The sequence below is a fragment of the Oreochromis aureus genome, linkage group 13 (genome assembly GCF_013358895.1).
Source record: "Oreochromis aureus strain Israel breed Guangdong linkage group 13, ZZ_aureus, whole genome shotgun sequence".
NCBI classification, from domain to species: domain Eukaryota; kingdom Metazoa; phylum Chordata; class Actinopteri; order Cichliformes; family Cichlidae; genus Oreochromis; species Oreochromis aureus.
The window spans coordinates 20136137-20154630 of NC_052954.1; the positions used below are offsets into that span (position 1 = coordinate 20136137).

General features: G+C 36.7%; 1 protein-coding gene across 2 annotated transcripts; it reads left to right on the forward strand.

Annotated features, from left to right (window-relative positions):
* Nucleotides 1–1340: 1340 nt before the first annotated feature.
* LOC120443389 (polymeric immunoglobulin receptor-like) lies at nt 1341–15481 on the forward strand. 2 transcript variants are annotated; one of them, XM_039621998.1, is made up of 10 exons: nt 1341–1447; nt 1628–1948; nt 2142–2456; nt 2576–2669; nt 2806–2900; nt 3027–3061; nt 13381–13437; nt 13591–13647; nt 14139–14207; nt 14325–15481. In XM_039621998.1, exons 1-10 carry the CDS (start codon nt 1402–1404, stop codon nt 14364–14366), a joined length of 1131 nt encoding a protein of 376 aa, XP_039477932.1. In that variant the 5' UTR covers nt 1341–1401; the 3' UTR covers nt 14367–15481. The 2 variants fall into 2 exon arrangements, with proteins under 2 accessions (XP_039477932.1, XP_039477933.1); XM_039621999.1 differs by lacking the exons at nt 13381–13437; nt 13591–13647; nt 14139–14207; nt 14325–15481 and adding exons at nt 3186–3242; nt 3863–4524.
* Nucleotides 15482–18494: the final 3013 nt, after the last annotated feature.

Here is an 18494-nt window from a genome sequence, read left to right on the forward strand (position 1 = left end):
ACCAGTTCATCAAAATAAGTAACTTTTAATTGAAATGTTAATACAAATACATGTACTGAAGGGGCATGCTTTCTCCCAGTGAGAGGCAGCCTGTCTGAAAAGATGCATATGAGGGAAAATCTTTCATAACTTTAACAGATGTAACCACTTTTTTTTTTTTTGTTAGGTTTTTTTTAAAGCCAAAAACAGCAAACCAGTCATTAATGGCCTCTCAGTGTGTTAAAAATGTTCAGGAATATAACATAACCAAGAAAGAGAGCGTAACTTTCATGACATCGATTTCAAATAAGGATTTTGTGTATTAAGTTGTTTGGTATTTTTTTGACATTTTAACACAGTGTTACCTGTTTAAGGTAAATCATTATTGTAAATTTATTACAATAATTTTGAGGCCATTTTCATGGACATTTTGATCAGTCACAGTAAAAGAACCACAGGGCTGCACTCTGTTTATTGCACTGAATTATTTCCTTGTGAGCATGGTTGTAACGTGTGACCCTTTAAGCATATGCTGGACACGAATGTGCTGACAGCAGAACTTTTATTTGAAACTGTGGTTTTCGTTTTTCACTGGGACACAGAGACTCCCGCTCTCTCTGCTGTCACGTCCGCTCTTTCTGCTCTCCGACTGTCACTGCCAACATATAAAGAGACACAATCACTGTCAGATCCCAGCACACCTGTTCACCCCGCCCCTGCGCCGCCCTGGGAGCTCACTGCATCACCCCTCCTCTGCAGCTGCTCAGAGACCACACCCACGCCACAATGGTACTAAAAGAATAATAAATTACAAGGTGAAATATTATACTCAAAATGAAATATGTCTGGGATTAAAATGCTGAGTGCTGTGAAATCCTCTGAAACTGACACTTAAGGGCATTCAGAGAGTTAACATGTGAAAGCATTGCTGATTAAAGGTCTGTGACAAGTTGCAAGTGAGATCAGGCTGACACTGTTTAATCTTTCTGTAAATTATATTTTCTAAGTCAGGAAGAGGTAATAACAAAACATAAATAAAATAATCTCGATTATCCCCAGTAAACTGTAAGCATCAGCATCAAAGGATTATCCTAACCTCTATTTTCAGATTTTGTGACAACTCATAGCACATATTAAACATTTTTGTTTTTATATTACTCCCAATTCCTGGACTGTCAATGTTATTCAGTGTTATTATATTATGAGAATGCATATTATTGTTAGTAAATGAGTCCATAAAGATTTTGAATATTGTGGATGATAATTTTTATATCTCGTCTATAGCAGAAAAAAAATGCAGCTTATATAGAGGAAGTAGGAGGAAAGCAAGTTTGACGTGTTGCATTTGCACGTTGCATGAATTCAAAAATAGAACCAGACTTGACTGTGGTTCATGGGTTTTAATTCTTCTCGCTCACAGGCATGGCTGCTCATCTCATTGTTCTTCTCCTCTTCAGTGTGCTTAAAGGTTGGTCACAGCATTCATTTAAACACCTCATTTTTCAAAGGTGAATCTCATCAGATTATTATTACATTATTAAATTAATGTCTATTGATAAATTTTGTGTTATTCACTTTTGTACTTCACTATACTTTAAAGTGTCCACCACTGTCTAGCATTCAAATACTTTATTTGTTCTTGTTGCAGGAGTTCACAGCATATCTATAGTCAGTAAAGTGTCAGTTGAAGCTGGAAAATCGATCTCCATCCCATGTCTCTATGAGTCCCAATACATAAATCATGTGAAGTACTTGTGTGAAGGACATACATGGGGCTCCTGCAGACATGCAGTAAAAACAAACAAACCAGACCTTTCAGGAAAATATTTAATTTCTGATGACAAAGAACAGGAATTTTTCACCGTTACTCTAAACGAGCTGACAGATGAAAACACTGATTACTGGTGTGTGGTGGAGATTAATAATGGAGCAGAATTTGGACAGTATTTTCAGCTGTTAGTTATCAGTGGTAAGTGCTTATTTTCATGCACATTTCAAAAAGTTTATTTCCTTCAGAAAAAAACAACATGTAAATTTTTCACAAAGACTGAATGTGCTCTTATTTGTCATTCATTCAATAGATATGAAGTCTGAATTACCAATGAATTTTTTTATTGAGCGCTTTTTAAAACCTGTTTGTTTTTTATTTGTTTTACCTGAAGGCACTCCGAGTCTCTATGTCGATCATCAGAGGATTACAGGATATATTGGAGGTAACATAACCATTAGATGTCACCACAGTAACTCTGGAGAAATGAAGTGGTGCAAGCTGGGCAGGAACTGTGTGACAGGATCGTCTGGATCCACAGATGGAACAACAGAGACGGCTTATATGAGAGAACAAAATGTTTTCACAGTGAAAATGAGTGGACTGAAGTCAGAGGACAGTGGCTGGTATTTGTGTGCTGAAGGGGACATTCAGATACCAGTATATTTAAATGTTACAGAGAAACTGATTACTAGTACTACTACTGCAGGTAATAATAAATGTTCATGTTTTACATGAACTGTACATATTGTAAATGTTAGGACTAAGAGGTATTAGGATAATAATCATTACAGTAGTGTACTGATGATGGTCTTTGTTGAAATATAGCCACAACCCCTACTACTGCTACTGGCAGTAGTACTACTCATACTGTTGCTGGAAGTGGAACAATCACTGCAGTAGAAGAAAATAAAGAACACAGGTCAGACAATTTTTTCTTCATTTCTTCATATTTTTATGCAGTAAAATGTTTTGTTTAAGAAAGATTCTACAAACATTTTTACAGATGCTATTATTACTTATTGAACTAAATAATGTTTATAAACTGCATGTTGTAGATCTTCATTTGACCCAAAGATCCTCATCATCCGTATGAGTATGTTGACCTTGATTGTAATTGTGATGCTGTACATCTGGTTTATAATGAGACACAGTAAGTCTATTAGAAATTTGATTAAAATCCATTTCAAATTTATTTGCAAATCTTTAGAAATAATTCAATATTTAAGTTATTGTGCATTGTTACAAAGAGTCAGTAACAGTCATTTTGTTTTATTAGAGCAGAACAAAGCAGAATCATCAGCCACAGCAATGGTAAGTTGTACTGATTTATTTCTATGTGGGCATCGTACATGATACTAAAATAATAGAGAAAGTGAAACAGTTTCATAATTACAGTTTGGCAGATGTTTGAACTGTGTTTTGTTCTCCAATGCAGACTGGAGACGAAGTAACATACTCTGAAATCAGACTCAAGAAAAAACGTTCACCCAAGGTAACCAAGTACAGCAGTATCAAGCAATTCAAATCTGAGAATGTTCAGTGAACATACCGGTCATCTGAGAGTACATTGGATATGTAATCTATTATAGATTCATTTCTAATATGTCTGAAAATTCAAACATCTACCCCTTTTCTTTCATTTAAATTCTGGTATTTTGTCAACAACACTGATAGCCGGCAATTGGACTAGTGAGAGTACTAGAATAGTAGAGAAGTACACACCAGATTTGTAAATGTAGGAGAAATATCACCCAAGGTAACCCTAACATACTACAACTACACATTTACACCTGAGAATATAAGTAGACTTTAATCTATTTTTTCTTAAAGCGCAGCAGAAATATAAATAGTCCAATTTCTATATTTCTTCTCTTCCAGAGTTCATTTGCCGAAAGTGATGTGGAAATCATTTACAGTTCAGTTGTTAAGAAAAAGTGTATGAAAAGGGTCAATATTAAATGACCTGAAACCAAACACACACTGTATCTCACTCCCTGTGTTTCCTTGATTTCAAATAATTTTACTTGTTGTCCTGATATGACATGTTTCACTTTGAATTTGGTCATATTTTGCTTTTTCTTTCTAATTATCATTTGCTTCTGTTCTCAACAGGGTGACCGAAAAGCCGCAGAAGTTACATACAGCACATTAGCTGAACTTTTTTTTTTTTAAACTTTTCTTGGAGTTGTATTTCTTTATTCTGTACATTTTATTACTGGAGTATTTGTATTTGCTGCTCTGTTATCTTCCTTCATTTACTTGTTATGTAGTAACTTTTAACCTTAATCCTTTTAACTGTTTTGTAAACAAGTTCATTTCTGCATAGCTGCAAATTTATTCAGAGAAGCATTGAGCTGTTTTTGTTTCTTCTTTTTCAAGATCATTGACATATGTTTTCATTCTTGTAATAAAGAAGCTTTGCAGACTGTTAGACTGTGTACTGTTAGATAGTTTTAGATATTCCACAATCACCTGTAAGTAGTTCTATTGTAATATGGAAGCATTTTAGGAACTAAAGCGTCTCAGCCATGAAGTGTAAACCATGTAAATCTACGAAGAGGTTCACCGAGTTCTGAAGCATATACTGCATAAACGTCATTACTCTTTGACCCAATCACTGCAGAGCTCTGAAACACCTCTGGCATTAACATGAGCGCAAAACTGTGCCTTCTGGAGCTTCATGACATGGTTTTCCATGGCTGTGCTGCTCCTGTAGGTGTAATGTGTTGTTGGCCCAGTACTTTTGTCCATGTCGTCTGTTTTCATGATCTGAATTTATGTGTACAACATAGGTGAAAAAACAAAAACAAAAAAATAAACACTTGTAAATGTTGTAGATGCTTGGATTTACACCCAGTCTACAAGTTACTAATATTAAGACCATACAGTATGAGGAACCACTAGCAAGGCACATTTGAAGTGTTGCAATTTAATTTTATAAAAATTCAAAAGTAGAACCAGACTTGAGATGGTTCATGTTGTTTAAGTGGCTTCAGTACTTGTGTGACATATATCATTGGTACAGGTATAACTGCAGTTATGTAGTAAAAACAAATATTCATATAAATAGAAGTCCACGGCAATCCAAAGCAAACACAAACCAAGAAATACACTCAGCAAACTAACATGATGGATGATGTGATGAAGACGCAAACTCAGGGCTTAAACATACACATAAGGTGTCAGAGTAAATCGTTAAATGTTGCCATTGTTGTACTTAAATTTGTAAACCTTGTCTTAAACAGCATGTTTAGATATTCTTTTGTTCTCCTCCATGGCCTGTTGAATGGTGGGGAGTTTAACCGCAGGCACATTCTATGTGAGATTCTGGTTTCCTTATCTTGTGAAGGATGTTCACTCCCGGCCATTTAGGGGCTCGCCTATGCTTGCATATGGTGAACCATTGCAGTGAAGCCATATACGGGTGTGGGAAGATGACCTTTGGATAACTAGGAAATGTGGTTAAGCAGTTGTAAGCATATATTGTGTGGCAGGAAGTCATGTATACAGGGACACGCAGACACACACACGTGCTCGCACATGCATACACACATTTAACCTTTTGTGACCATATGAGTGTTACAGTGGGTGGTGCTTGTATTCACTGAATAAAAGGCTGCAGGGAAGGCTGTTTCTTTGAAGTTGGCTGGGAAGCAGGTGAGGAGCATTCAGCTCCAAGAGCCTGGTTCCGACCAGCCTTCCCTTGCTAGCAAGTTAAAACCGGTTAAGCTGTTTTAGTGATGTGCGATATCACTGATTTCTTTTCCTATCCGATACCAAGTAAAATTCAGGGTGGTATCAGCGATACTGATACGATACCGATACTTTGTACAGAAACTTTTTGTTTTTACTGTACTTTTTACTTACTTTTACCGTTTATTGTATCTCAAATTATAGCTTCATAATGATTACAGGCAGATTACTTGTTCTTATCACTTAATAAGGCAGAATTATCATATAGAAACCTGAAGTTGTGTGCCATTTGAGTACGTTGCCTGCCTGCAGCACTAAAGGACTCCGTGAGAGACGTCTGTCTTGCCCTAGCAGCACCTGTCCCTCTCCTCCTCTTCAGTTCGCCTCAACATACACTCATCATATTCTGTGATATGATTTACTCTGAGGTGTTTGACGAGGTAAATGGTGTTGCCACAACACCTCACTGTCTTGCCACATGTATCGCAAACCGCATCTTGGCTGTTTGTGGAGGTGAAATATGTCTGCACGTGACTCCATTTACGCCCAGCCATTGTTGTGAGTGCACACACCAAGGGCTGGACACATTTATACAGCCGTATTTCACACATGACTATGAAAGGCGGAAGAGGAAGTAGTTCCTTCCAATGTTGACAATCCGAATGATATAGTTTCTTTCCACTGTGTTCCTGTTAATGATAAACTAAAAATTTACCCTAAATTACTAAAATATCGATATTTTAATATCGATTCTAGAACATAAATGACTGGTATCGAAGGAATCGACATTTCAGTATTGATCCGCACATCACTAAGCTGTTTGTCTTGCTTTCTTCATTAGTGATAAGTCTCTGAACTAACGGGCCTGCTGAAGCGCAGACCCAACATAAGGTAAGGTCACAGAGGAGAACCAAGAGAAGCAAAACTGAAAATAATGCACACAGAATAAAACACTATTAAAATACAGCAGGAAATGGCAGAATACAGGAACAGAAATGCAGACTTGACAAAGACAAAGGGAAACGCACAGAGACAAGACTGATGTCTTACAAAGATCCTAGGTACAAAGCACAGAGATGAGACAAGGACAGACTGGGAACAAAAGGGAATTAACATCAACCAAGGAGAACTAGAAACAAAATTCAGAAGTGCCTGGACACAATACAATACTCAAAGGAAAAAACAATATAGAACTTGAATGGAAATCACTTCATAAACCACAAAACTCAAAATACTCAACCTAGGAACGATTACAGTACCCCTACCCTCCCTCCCTCTGGAGACAGGCATAGGTGACAGGACGGACACCTGCCACCCCTGATACCACCCTGAATTTTGCAAACACTTCCTGGGTGGAAGTGGAAGGAACAGGGATGGGTAAGGGAAAAGGGTCAGAGGTGGTCTCAGGTGGAATAATAGTTTCTTGTGAGGGCACAGTCTTGAAACATGAAGGCTGAAAAGCAAAATAGTCTTTGTGAGGGGCCCCGCATGAAGCAGCAAAAAAATACTTTGCACCATTAGTCTTTAAATAGCCCAACTCATAAACACAGTTCTTGGTTCTTAACAAAACAGGCAGTTTTATTTTGGAATTCATGTAAATTGCAAATGCAACACTTCAAATGTGCCTTTCTGCTAGTTTCTCACATTATATGTTAATTTTGAATTATTTTATCACTGGTATATTTGCTGTAGACAAGGTGTAAGAATCACTCTTTAGGTGATCGATATATATATATTTTTGTCCCCCCATCTCTTTTTTGTTTTGTGCCCTTTATCACCGTTCCTCTTCCCCGCTGTTTTTCTTTCCCTCCCTCTCTTTCTTTCTCCCTTTCCCTTCCTCCAGTCATGTCTGTGACACATACATACATGTCTGTATGTAACAACTGAAAATAAAATAAAATAAACAGTAAAAACAAAGGTCAATCAAATGGACCAATACGGCAAGGCCGGGATGGTCCACTTGGTAAAGTAAATCCGTTAGGCATCTTTCTTGGCCTTTAGACAATAATTCTGATGGCAAAAGAACCAAACGGGACAGGTGGGGAAAAAAAAAAAGACAACACACTGAAACACTAAGTGAAAAAGAGGTACAGATAAAAAGATGAAAGTCCTCAGAAAGGTTAAAAGGCAAAGAAAAAGGTAATCAAATTAAAAGGGAAACATGACATACTAGAATAAGGAGCAAAAATGATTTGAAATAAAAAGAAATAACAGAAAGTGAGAAGAAATGTATACGGTCCATTTCAGGTCTTTTAATATTTACCCAGAGGTGGGTAGAGTAGCCAAAAATTGTACTCAAGTAATAGTAGCACTACCTCAACATAGTTTTACTCAAGTAAAAAGTAGCCATCCAAGATTCTACTCAAGTAAGAGTGAAAAAGTATTTAGTAAAAAAGGCCACTTGAGTACTTACTTGATCTCCAAGTGATACAACAACAAACCTTATGTACAAACTAGAACTCTCACGTTGACATAAACTGTAGGTTTGTGTCTGTGTCTCATGCATTTTTGATCCAGAATGCTACAGCAAAAAGACAAAAATGCTCAAGATCAAAAATACGTTTCTGTGGATGCTGTTTATGATGTTCTGCTTCAAAAACTGAAAAATGTAAAAATCACTTTAAAACTTTGAAAGAACAGCTGCAAACTGTTTCTGCTCTCCGAGTCCAATTATATTGTATATTCATCATAAGTATATTGTTTTCTGCATTTAATCTTTGTGTATCTTTTTCATTCATGTCTGTGTTTTAACTGAATGCCAGCATTTAATGTAATATATTTACTGTCCCTGTGCTGCTATTTTTGCCACAACCGAAGAAAAAGCAAACACACAAGGGGCAACGTTTCAGTGCTGTGCTATTACTGCCAATACAAACACTCATTCACGTTTTCTCTGAAATATCGGCCTTGGACACCTTATGTAAACACTCGGTAAGAAGGATCCTAATTATGTAAAAGAATGAGAAATTGAAACTTTATTGAAAATGGCAAAATAAATAAAATTCATGAAAAATGTTTTCTTTTAAATCAGATTTGATGTCACGTGATAGACATGAGCTGTCTCAACCTTGCATATAGAACGTTTTAATGTTTGTTACGGTGAAGTGGAGTCTGTGAAGTAAACACAGTGTTCGGTATCATCTTTAGTGTGTTTTCGCCGGTTAGATGTTCACATCGCCACATTTCTGAAAGCATTTAAACAAGTTTTGAATTTGTCTTTACGAAGATTTTCGATTCATCTTTAACAAAAAAAAGAACATCAGTCTACTGCTTTGGTTTGTTTTGCCATTTCTCAAAACCACTACCAACCGAGATTCAGAGGACCTCCTCACTGCGGTGGGCAGTACGGTCCCCCCGATGAATACAGTGGTCTTAGAAAAGCTTTTGAGAACTGCAGGAGGGAAAACCTTCACCCACCTACCTACGAGAGAGCGAGTACCGACTGAAAAGTCGCCTAAATGGTCTTCTGGCAGAGAGGAGGAATTTATGCCATAAGGATGGGCTTGTAGCTCTTAGAGAAGAAATGGAGTCCCATTCCCATTCCCTGATTGCCCTGTGTGTATTTAAGCCCTGTGTTTTCTCGTGTGCGTTGCTGGTTCGTCTGCACCCGTATCGTGCCTGCACCTCCCTCTGCCCTTCGTCTATCCCCTTCTTCCCTCCTTCTCCTCCTACCCCTGCAACCTCCATTTGCCATCTCCATCGGCAGGTTGTTCTACGTGAAGATCTGTTTTCTCTGTATCGTAATAAAAAATAAATAAAGTTGAACATAACCAGAACTAAATAAGCATTTGTTTTTATGAGAAAGCACAATTATACAACCTGTTTCCCTATAAACTAAAAACCAGTGGGTAAACAGACTAATGAAAAGGTAAGAAAACTTGTTAGACTCTGCTTGAAACCTGATAAACCAACATAAGTACTCAGCTTTCAGGGGGTAGAAATGCTGCCACCTTTTGGAGAATTATGAGGATGGTGTACATTGTAGACCCTTCAGCTGTGCATAAAATCACTGAAAAATATACTGTCACACCACACAAAAATGAGAATCTTGCTTTAGCTGTATACTTCTATCTATAAATTAGCCTTCTTGTTATTTTAATGATCACAGTGTTGTATGTTGGAGCAGCAGTTTATCGGCAGCCGAGAGGAAGAGGTTGGATAAACTCATCAGGAAGGCCAGCTCTGTTCTGGGATGCACCCTGGACCCAGTGCAGGTGGTGGGAGACAGAAGGACTCTGGCCAGAATAACATCTCTGATGGACAGAGGCTTCCACCCCATGCATGTAAATGTTGCTGAACTGCAGAGCTCCTTCAGTGACAGACTGCTGCATCCTAGATGCATGAAGGAGCATTTCCGCAGGTCCTTCCTCCCTGCAGCTGTCAGACTGTACAATCAGAACTGCTCCCAAGAAACATAGATGTTTACATCAGCGCTGTAACTGCCATAAGTTAATTAACCGATTCGCACTACAACCTGGTTTGCCTCTTATCTGTAGTTATTTTTATTTAATTTAATAACTGTACAGTACTCTCTGTATATAGTAACCATTGTCCTTAATGTAAATATGTAAGAAAAATTGTGTATGTTTCTGTTCTGTGTCCTGTGTACTGTTTGTTTGTATATGTGTCTTTTTGGCTGCTGTTACAACCAAATTTCCTCTTGTGGGACAATTAAAGGATTATTCTATTCTTCTATTCTAAATTGTTTGGGCTGCTGTTTAAACTACACAGACACCAGGGAGCTGATAAACTTTTAGTATAATAAATAAAGTAAGGACTTCTGGGAAGTGGACACCTCCCCTGGCCCCTGAGCTTTTAGCCAATCCTTCATGATCTTCCTCCCACACCCAGGAGTCTTTCACCACAAACACCACCCCTCCTTTTTCTCCACACGGCGCTGCTTTCACAGGCAGCTTAGAAGCTCCTATCAGATGCTGCAATCAGTTTTTGTCAAAGCGGCTTTTATATCTCGGTAAAAAGTGTCACTGACATTTAAAATGTGTTTTTCAAGAGAAATCTAGCCAAGAGGACAGCAGAAATTGTAAGAAATATAACATCACAGTTCTGTAAACTTACTTGAAGTCACTAAAACGGACTGGATTGATGACAATATGGGTACAAATAGGCAGAGTCATAAAGACACTTCAAAAACTGTCATTTGTTTATTTTAAACATAACCCCTTTATAAATCTCAACTGCATAGTGTAATGTGCTGTAATTTGTTTTTATTAAAAATCAAATACTTTCCTGAAATTTATGGCTTTTTGTTTTATAGCATATGTACCAGTGACATCTGTCACACAAGTACAAGTTTATATATTGGGAATCATGGAGACAGAGAGATCGATTTTTATGCTATTACCCAAACTTTGCTGACTCTAGTTATGCCATAACCCCTGTAACAAGTAACTTTTTTAATGTATATAACGTGTTTTAATGATTATGTTTACTTCAAAAATTCTTCATTCACATTACTGGATTTTATTGACAACTTTATCATAATCTGCTGATGTTAGCCTTTGAAACATGAGGTATTTTACAACTCTTGTGACAGACCTTCAAGTACACTGAAGAGAAAAAGAAAAACAATAAGTAGCCATGCCTGTGAGTGGACTCCAACCACATGAACCAAGTCAAGTCTGGCTCTATTTTGAAATGTATGCAATATCCAACACTTCAAACGGGCCTTGCTACTAGTTCCTCATACAGTACTTGTACTTGTCTTATTTTTAGTTACTTCAATTTTATAATTTGTTGTAGATTAGAACCAAGCATCTACATCATTTAGAAGCTATATAAAGAAAGTACAACAAATACAAATGTTGATGTTGATGCTTAGAGCGAACAGACAGGTCTATGATTCTTGTGTTAGTTTAACGGACTCAAGAGCAGACACAAAGGGACAAAGAACTTGACTTGAGTGTTAAAGAAAAAACAAGCCTTTATTACTATACCTACTGTACAGCAAAAGATAAAAACAAAAATACAAAATAACACCTGATAGTAGAGGAATTGGGAGGAAGGAAGGATTGTTGCATTTGCATAAATTCAAAAATAGATCCAGACTTGACTGTGTCTTATTCCACTCACTCACAGGCATGGCTGCTAACCTCATCGTTCTTTTCCTCTTCAGTGTGCTAAAAGGTTGGTAACATGAATCATTTAAATACCTCATGTTTCAAAGTTTAATGTCAGCAGATGAAAAAATGAATGACTGTTAATTTTTTTTTGCATTATTTAATTTTATGCTTGACATTACTATAATTTAACAACATGTGCAAGATAAGTGAAAGAAGAATGTGTTAAGTAAACAAAACCATCAAAACACGTTGTTCTTGTTGCAGGAGTTCACAGCATAACTATAGTCAGTAAAGTATCAGTGAAAGCTGGAAAATCTATCTCCATCCCATGTCTCTATCACTACCAATACAGAGACCATGTGAAGTACTTGTGTGAAGGATATTTTTGGCCGTCCTGCAGATATGCAGTGAAAACAAATGAAGCAGACCCTTCAGGAAAATATTTAATCTCTGATGACAAAAAACAGCAAATTTTCACTGTGACTATAAACCGTCTGACAAATCAAAACACTCATTACTGGTGTGTGGTGGAGATTAATAATGGACCAGATCATGGACAGTATTTTCAGCTTTTAGTCACCAATGGTAAGTGCCTATTTTTATACGCCAATTTTTTTCTGAGAAAATGAGGGTTTTCCTTGGAATATTTATTAACAGCGACTGAATGTGCTTTTATTTGTCATTTAAACCTAATGAGAATTGATATGAAGTCAGAATTACCAGTTATTTTCCCACAAAAATCTATTGTTTCCATTTTTGTATTCATTTTACCTGAAGGTACTCCAAGTCTCTATGTTGATCATCAGAGGATTACAGGATATATTGGAGAAAGCATAACTATTAGATGTCACCACAGTAACTCTGGAGAAATGAAGTGGTGCAGGCTGGGCAGGAACTGTGTGACAGGATCATCTGGATCTATAGATGGAACAACAGTGACCGCTCATATGAGCGAACCAAATGTTTTCACAGTGACCATGAGTGGACTAAAGTCAGAGAACACTGGCTGGTATTGGTGTGCTGAAGGGGACATTCAGATACCAGTATATTTAACTGTTACTGAGAAATTTAACACTAGTAAGTACTGCAAGTGATTATAAATTTTACATGTATGTGAATCCCATCCATTGTAAATGTTAGTACTCTAAGAGATATTAAGATAGTCATTGTTACAGTACTCTACTGATGATGTTCTTTTTTGAATTATAGCCACTACCCCTACTACTATCAGTATTACTTTTCATACTGTTGCTGGAAATGGAAAATTGACTACAATGGAGCAGTGGAATAATTTTACAATTGTAGAAAATAAACAACACAGGTCAGATTATTGTTATTTTTTATATGCAGCATTTAGTAATACTGTACTTTTTAAGGGAATCTGTATAATTATTTTTTATTTTTTTATTTTTTTACTGGCTAAATAAAGCTAATTATCTGTTTTCAAACTGTATGTTGCAGAGCTTCATCATTTCCCCCAAAGATCCTCATCATCCCTCTGAGTGTTTTGATCGTGATCGGTATTGTGGTGCTGTTCATCTGGTTTATACTCAGACACAGTAAGTCTCACTGAACTTCGATTTAGATTTGTGGAAAATGTACTAGGAAATCTTTAAAATGAAATGAATATTTAGGTTATTCTGCATCGTACACACAGTTAATAACAGCAGTTTTATTTTAGTAGAACAGAGCAAAGCAGAATCATCAGTCACAGCAATGGTAAGTTATACTGACTGTTTTTCCCCCCTGTGGGCATCATACATGATACTAAAAAAAAATAGGAAAAGTACATCACAGGGCAAACTTTCATAATGACAGTTTACGGATGTTTTAATGGTGTCATGTTCTTCAATCCAGGTTGGAGAGGAAGTAACATACTCTGAAGTTAGAACCAAGAAAAAATGTTCACCCAAGGTAACCAACTGCAGTACTATGAAGACATTAAGTGTACAATTTTCAGTGAACATACTGGTTAATTTTTAATATGTTTGATAAAATGAATCCTCATACGGAAACTATTCTTGTGTGTTTGTTATGATTTGAACTATGTTTTGTACTTCAATGCAGGCTGGAGACAAAGTAACATACTGTGAAGTCAGACCCAAGAAAAAACGTTTACCCAAGGTAACCAACTACAGGAGTATCAAGCAATTAAAGAATTTTCAGTGAACATATCGGTCATCTGACAGTACATTGGATGTGTAGTCTATTACAGATTCATTTCTAATATGTCTGAGAAAAATCAATCCTCATAGGGTAAACTGTTCTTGTGTGTTTTTATAACTTGAAAAATACAACGGCAGCTATCAGAAGTAATTAGATCATGAGTCACAAAGCTGTATTTTGCTTCTGATAAGTCAAACTTTTATCTCTTTTAATTTTTTTAAATACTGATATTTTGTCAACAACACTGACACCCTGCACTTACAAAAGTGAGAGTGCTACAGTAGCAGAAAAGTCTCCAGTCATGGAAATGTGGGGAAAAATCACCTGAGGTAACCCTAACATAGTACAAATGCACGTTTATATTTAGGAATACAAGCAGGCTTTTTTTTTTTTTTTCTTAAAGCACAGCAGAACTGTAAAATGCTCAGTGTCTACTTTTAATTTTTCAGAGTTCATTTGCTGAAAGTGACATGGAACTCGTGCACAGTTCTGTTGTTGAGAAACAGCGTAATGAAAGGGTAAATATTAAAAGACCTGAAACCAACCACACACTGTTTCTCACTTCCTTTGTTTCCTTTTAATTTAGTCACATTTGTCTTTGCGATAATTCCTAATTGTCACATTTGTTTCAACAGGCTGAAGGAAAAGAAACAAGTTACATACAGCACATTAGCTAATCTCTACTGAAATCTGTACTGAAACTTTTTTGCAATCTTAACTTTCTCTCCTTGTGAGATAAATGATGTAATGTGTTATGTGATGTCATCAACATGTTATGTAGTAAATATTTTTTATGTTAAGTTCATCTTGTTATCTTAAAGCTCCTAAGTTGCTCAGTGTTTAGTCCTTTGTCTATTAGGTCCTTTTGTGTCATCACCCCTTGTGTTTTAGTCTCCCTTGTTGGTTCATGTTGTCAAGTTAGTATCATGTCTGCATCCCGTCATGTTTCCTGTTTATTTTGAAAATCTTGTTTCCATGTTCTGTGTGCTCAGTTTACACTTCCCCTGTGGTGTTATTATGGTCTGTTCTGTCAACTGTTTGCTCATGTGTTTCCACTTCCCTTAATCTCCCCTATGTGTATTTTAGTCTGTGTGTGTTCTTTCAGTCTTCATCAGATCGTCTGTGTTACCACCCATCTCGGCTTGTCAAGGTTTTTGACTTTTTGTTCTGGGCATGTTCATGTTTCTAGTTAATGTTTTTTGATGTCATGGTTCCTCTCATGCTCCAGTGCAAAATCATGTTCATAGTTGTTCAAAGTCTGTCCTAGTGTTCCCAGTTTCGGATTTAGTTTAGTTTTCACCATGTTGCCTTGTTTTGTTTCTTGTAAACATTTAAAAGCTTTTGTCAGTACGGAGACGCACGGATTAGTAAATAGATGCGCCCGTGTTGCGTGCTGACTTGACCCAAACGCGGCAAAGACCTGACAATGGGTTGGAAGATGCACGCAGTTTAATTTAGTAACACCAAGAGCGCAAACCGCGGATTCGGACAGAAATCGATGTTATGAATTGGAGCGGGAACACGCAGAGTGCAAAGACACAGCACTTACGGAACTTAAGGTGAAGGAAGGCTGACGATCAGAAGGTATCGGAGCTCCTGACACGAAAGTAACGACGTCTGAGCGAAGAACAGGTGGGTGGATCTTACTCTTAAAGCCAATCTCCGCGGTCACCCGACCACTACTTGACAACTTTATGGGCTCATTTACTTATTGCTACAAGTAAACATTAATATGCATTCCCATAATACTGAATAACACTGACAGTACATGAAGTGAAAGCATAAAATAAAAATGTTTAATATGTGCTCTGAGTTTTCACAAATCCTGAAACTAGAGGTCAGGATTATCCATTGATGTTGATGCTTTTGATGCTTCTTTATTTCATTTAAACCAGGCATCGTGTCAATGATCTTAAAGACAGCCAAATGTAACAAAGAACTGTGCAATAAAGCCTTATGCTTTTAAGAATAAAGCAGAAGGCTTTTCATAGAGTTGTTATAAAGGAGATTAAAATAGGCTACAAGGTGATGTGCAGTGGCACCCTGGGCGAACACTCCCCCCCCCCCCCCACACACACACACAACAAACATATTAAGGATTGTACATTAACATAAAACTGTTGTCAGAACCATACTGAATTTCACCAGAGAAACACACACACACACATATATGAAGAGAGAGTATGCATAATATGCAAACGGCTACCGGACAGCCATCATAATTCGTCATACAATGAGAACAGGACAAATCAACAATTGACAATGACTAATTAATATTAAAATCTGTAACATAATGTATTGTTTGGAGTTTAGTCTGTTACTGTTACTATTTTTACCATTTCTTCTTGGAGCAGCTGTAACCCACATAATTTTCATAGGGATTAATAAAGTATTCTGATTCTGATTGTTTCAGGATGACCTGCCATTATCCAATGACACATCATCTTACCTGTATCTTTTGCTCGTTTCTCCTCCTCCTCTTTTCTCTTTTTTCTAAACTGAGGACCTGATGGCTTTGAACTTTTCTTGTCCATCTTCCATTGGTTTTAATTTTGCACTCCAGTATGAACACCCATACCCCAACTCGAGGATCACCACAACATAATCTAATAGACCTACACCTTAGTTCACAGATTCACTTTGTCTAGGGTTTATTTCTGGGATTTCGCACAACCCAGGATTCAAATCATGAAAACATAATGGGCTTGGATTGACAACATTATGAATGAAATGTGCTCTTTGGAAGCAGCCGCCCCCCTCCCCTCTCGACAGGTTGTGTGTGAGACTTTAAATCATCAAACTGTAAATTATAAATTTAAAATTATATTGTTTGTTTACTTGCACTGCTGTAACTGGAGCCTCGTCATTTCGTCTCTCTATATACTGGACTGTATGTAGCGGAGATGCCAATAAAGTTTACTTTGACTTCAGCAGCGAGCAGGCGCACCGAGGGCTTGATTTGTGTGGTGATTAGCTAAAGTGTGTTTCTGTGAGAAAAAAACATGACAGTTGGGAAGGAAAAGCAACAAAAAGGTGATTAAATCACAATGGAAACATGACATACTAGGACAACAAGCAAATGAAGCAAACACAGGAAGGAAGAAACAGTTTGATTTGTTTTTAGTTCTTTTACTATTTGCCCATTTCATATTTTTTATGATTAAAACATAACTGCACATGCTGTCCACATCACTGACTAAATGACCTTTATGTCAGAATAGAAACTGAATGCTTTACACTTTAAGGCATTTTAAATAGTTTTATTATTCTGCACTTTGGGGGAAAAAGTGTGCTGGCATTTTCAAATACAAAGACATAGTTGTATTATATTGGGGATAACTGAGATGACTTTAAACCAGTTTATGTTATGTTACTTCCTCTTCCTGTCTCAAATGTGAAAATGTAATTTACAGAAAGCCTGATGTCACTTCCAGCTTGTCACAGACCTTTAATTAGCAATGCTTTGTCTCACATGTTAAAGGCTTCATAGCATTCAGCTACTTTCTTTCACAGAAATCTTTCACATCTTGAGTATAACATTTCACACTGTCATTTATTATTCTTTTAGTATCGTGTACCATGCTCACAAGGAAGTAACTCTAAACACAAAATTTATAGACAAAATAATTGTAATAATAATAATTTGGTTTTGAATAGGAGTTCTAACCATGTCTAAGTAATTGACAACAACACAGTGAGTAATTATGATCAATATTAATTTATTATGAACTGCAGTCCTTTGCTTTTCCTACTGTGACAGGTGAAACTTGTTGGTGATTTTAGATGTTCTCATATGTATTCATGAGCTCTTATTCTGGCGACACACTAAAAAGATTCCTACATCTTCCAATATACCTGCAATCTCCACAACACATTACTAATAACTGCCCTAATATGTCAATTTTTTAATAGTCACACTGAAGGTTTTTTGGTGTTTGTCATCACACATTAAACATTTTCCCAAACTCTTTGGCTTGTTTGGTTTATACTGCATAAATGGAGCCTTGCCAATCATATACTTTACAAGAAGCGCCTCACATGGTTTATATATGGGGAGTTAATGGCAACATGGGATGTCAATATATTTTCCAACTGTTACAGCTACTTGACTGATTGTGAACAAGAACAAATACAGTATTTTAAGTTTTTCTTTCACTTAAAACATTCTTCCTTCACATAATTGGCCTATTATACATATAGGAGTACTGTCAAGTACAAAGCTAGATAATACAAAATATATTTATAATCATTAGTTTTGTCATCTGCTGGCAGTAGCGTGTGAAACATGAAGTATTTAAATGATTCCTGTGATGACCTTTGAGTACACTAAACATGAAAAGAACAGTGAGGTGGGCAGGCATGTTTGTGAGTGAACAGAGTAACGTAAGATTCTATTTCCTAATTTAAGTAAAGATGCAACACTTCTGCTAGTTCCTTAAATTGTATTATGTTAGAGGTTAGATTAGATGGCTGATATACTGTGGTGTGTATAACTGGTGTAAGACCCAGAATCTACAGCTTTTCTAAAAGCTATATGGACTCATTTACCCAAAACATGACAGTAGCAACAACTAAATCACATATTATTAACTACAATGGAGAGAGCATAAAGAGCAACCATAAAGACAAAATACATAAATACAGCTCTTATGATGTTGCTCATAGAACTATTCAGCTTTACATTCACACACATTTACTTGCAAATGATGTAATTTTATGATATTTAATAGTACAGCACTGATAGAACAGGAAATTAAAGTACAAAAAAATATGATACAAGCTCCCACACATCCTCGAATTAGAGG